Below are 3,405 nucleotides of genomic sequence, written 5' to 3' on the forward strand. Positions count from 1 at the left end.
ATGAGAACGGGGTGAGACAGTGTCGAAGGCCTTCCGAAAGTCCAGAAAGACTATGTCCACTGCTACCCCTGCATCTAAGGATTTGTTGACCTGGTCATAGAAAGCGACCAGGTCTCTGTGATGCCCATAACTGGATGCAGTACTCCAACTGCAGCCTGACCAATGCTGTATAGAGGGTAAGCATCACCTACCTGGACCTGTTCATCAAGCATCTGCTAACACATGATAAAGTGCTGTTAGCCTTGTTGATCACTGTGTCACACTGATGACTCATGTTCATCTTGGAGTTAACTATGACTCCAAGATCCCTCAGCAGCACAGCCGCAGAAAGAAGGTCATCCCCCCGCCTGTAAGTGTGTTGGTGGTTCTTTTTGCCCAGGTGCAGCACTTTGCACTTGTCTTTGTTGAACTGCATCCTATTTCATTCTGCCCAGTTTTCCAATCTGTCCAGATCAGCCTGGATCTGTTCCCTACCTTCTGGTATGCTAACTTTGCCCCATATTTTGGTATCATCTGGGAACTTGGACAGGGTGCTCTTCATGCCAAGACAGTAGATAGCAGAAAAGTTGCACTACTTTGCATTACATCCTGAAAACTTCCAACGATAGAAATTGCACATAAAGCTGGCACCTTTGTTCTGAGACTCTTATGGGAAAAACATCTGACCTCCACCCGAACAAGAGAAAACTAAGCAGCCTCTCTCAATATGTCAAGAACTTGATCAAGACCTGCAGAAGCAGCTTTGCAACTCCCACAGTAATCATTTACTCTGAATATGGAAGAAGGTCTAAATGCTACTGATTTTTACAACAGCAGAAAAACAAGAACCAAAATACTTAAGGAGGGTTTCCTGATTTGGAAAGAGTGATCCTGACAAGCAGGGCAAAGTGAAATCTATGTTCTAAACATACTTAATCAAGTACCTGAAAAAGACGTAGTCCACTGGCATCAGACAGGAACCTCAGGTGCCGGTCCAGAAGAAACTCCACTGGAACCACAGAGCCTAAGCCCAGCTTATCTACTAAAGGAGTGAAAGTCTGTGAAGAACAAAAATGGAGGTCAGCAAACAGGCTGGGAAAACCCTCAGACGTAGGTGATCCTCTCCAGCAGTTCTCAAATTTTCAGTGGATAAAATAATCTTTTGTAAAATACATTCTTGCCAAAGCAGCGAACACTTTAAATGCATACTGCATAAATATTGTGGACAAAGAACAAGAAGAACCCAAGCCTCAGTAATTTAGAAAAAGGGCCAAGTAAAATAATTTTGCTTTCTCCAGGGCTCCTGGCAGTCAGCTTTGGTAAGACAAGAAACTAGAATTAAATTACGAATCACTAAGACTCTCTCTCTCAGTACTTCTAAGGAGCTTCAGCAACTCCTGATGAGAGGTCACATAAAAGCAACATGACCTACAACCTTTGTTAGAACTCAAGGCACAATTCAAATGAGATGTTCTTTTGGGTGTGGGTACTACTACAGCATGCACATCCCAATGCAGCACATTCTTTGTACTGCACTTGTAATAAAAATCTGTGATCAATAATTCTAAGTATTCCAGGAAATCGCGGACATAGCTATTTAACAAGGACAAGTTTATACTCTCATTCCATGTAAAAGTAAACACTATTTTGGATTGACTAATGAAGGGAAGCATTACTTGTTACTATAACTGTCTGAAAAATAAGTGCATGTTAGGTCAAAGAATCATAGAAAAGTGGGGCTGGAAGGGGACCTCATAAGGTCATCTAGGACCTCATAAAGCCCTGCCCAAGGCAGGATCATCCTTCACTAAACCATTCCAGCTAAGTGTCTGTCTAACCTGCTTCTGAAAACTTCCAGGGATGGAAATTACACAATTTCTCTAGGTGCCTGTTCCAAATGCTTGACCACTCAGAGTCAGAAAGTTCTTCCTTGGAAATCTCCAACGAAAATTTCCCCTGCTTCAGCTTAAGGCTATTGCATCTAGTCCTGTCCCCTACAGCCAGAGAGAAAAGCTCATCTCCATCTTCTCTATAATGACTCTTTATAAAGATTGTTAGCAACCCCCCCCCAACCCCATCTTCTCTTTCACAGACTAAATAATCCTAGTTCTTTCAGCCTTTTCTCATAAGACAGGCTTCCCAGACCTCTTATCATTATTGTTGTTCTCCAATGGACTCTTTCCAATCTGTCTCCATCTTTCTTGGAGTGTGGGGCCCAGAACTGGACACAATTCTCAGAGGTGAGGCCTCACCAGTGCTAAACAGAGCGGAAGAATCATAGAATCAGAGACGGCGAGGGCTGGAAGGGACGTCAAGACGTCACATCTAGTCCAACACCCTGCTCCAAGCAGGACCAGTCCCAACTACATCATCCCAGCCAAGGTTTTGTCAAGCCAGGCCTTAAAAACCTCCAAGGATGGAGACTCCACCACGTCTCTGGGTAGCACTGGAACAGGTTTCACCACCCTCCTAGTGAGAGAGTTTTCCCCTAATATCCAGCCTCAACTTCCCTTGCTGCAACTTGAGCCCATTGCTCCTTGTCTTTATAGTTTCATAGTTTCTAGGGTTGGAAGGGACCTGAGTAGATCATCTAGTCCGACCCCTTGCCATGGCAGGAAAGAGTACTGGGGTCAAATAACCCCAGCAAGGTGTACATCTAGCCTCCTCTTAAAGACCCCCAGGGTAGGAGCCAGCACCACTTCTCTTGGAAGTTGGTTCCAGATCCTAGCCGCCCTCACCGTGAAGTCACGCCTCCTGATGTCTAGCCTAAATCTACCCTCTGCCAGCTTGTGACCTTTATTCCTGGTCACTGCTTCCCCAGTGCCTGCTGATCCCCCCCTAACTAGTTTGTAACAGGCCACTAGATCCCCCCTCAGCCTTCTCTTGCGGAGGCTGAACAGGTTCAGGTGCCGTCGCCTCTCCTCGTAGGACCTGCCCTGCTGCCCCCTGACCATGCAAGTGGCCTCCTCTGGACCCTCTCCATGTTGTCCACATCCCTCCTGAAGTGCGGCGCCCAGAACTGGACGCAGCACTCCAGCTGCGGCCTGACCAGTGCCGCACAGAGGGGGAGGATCACCTCCTTGGACCTGCTCGAGATGCATCTGTGGATGTATGACAAGGTGCAGCTGGCCTTCCTGACCACGTTGCCACACTGCCAGCCCACGTTCATCTTGGAGTCAACAATGACTGCAAGATCCTTTTCCGCCTCTGTACTGACAAGAATAGAGTTCCCCAACCAGTAGGTATGGTGCCAGTTGTTCCTCCCCAGGTGCATCACTTTGCACTTCTCAGTGTTGAATCCCATCCTATTCTCATCCGCCCACCCCTGTAACCTGTCTAGGTCCGATTGCAGCCTATTCCTCCCTTCTAGCGTGCCCACATCCCCCCACATCTTAGTATCATCAGCAAATTTGAACAGGTGCTTTT

General features: G+C 46.8%; 1 protein-coding gene across 1 annotated transcript in view; it reads right to left on the bottom strand.

The window, feature by feature from the left end:
* The window catches only part of KDM3B (lysine demethylase 3B), a gene marked incomplete at its 5' end in the record, with an annotated part of 63,953 nt that overhangs the window by 54,047 nt on the left and 6,501 nt on the right, over positions 1 to 3,405 (bottom strand). The window contains one exon of the mRNA XM_019505931.1: positions 924 to 1,037. Within this exon, the coding sequence (XP_019361476.1) occupies positions 924 to 1,037 (114 nt within the window). The remainder of the gene's footprint in view (positions 1 to 923; positions 1,038 to 3,405) is intronic.

The sequence above is a fragment of the Gavialis gangeticus genome, unplaced genomic scaffold (assembly GCF_001723915.1).
Source record: "Gavialis gangeticus isolate Ggan-Ray unplaced genomic scaffold, GavGan_comp1, whole genome shotgun sequence".
In the NCBI taxonomy this organism is placed as follows: Eukaryota; Metazoa; Chordata; order Crocodylia; family Gavialidae; genus Gavialis; species Gavialis gangeticus.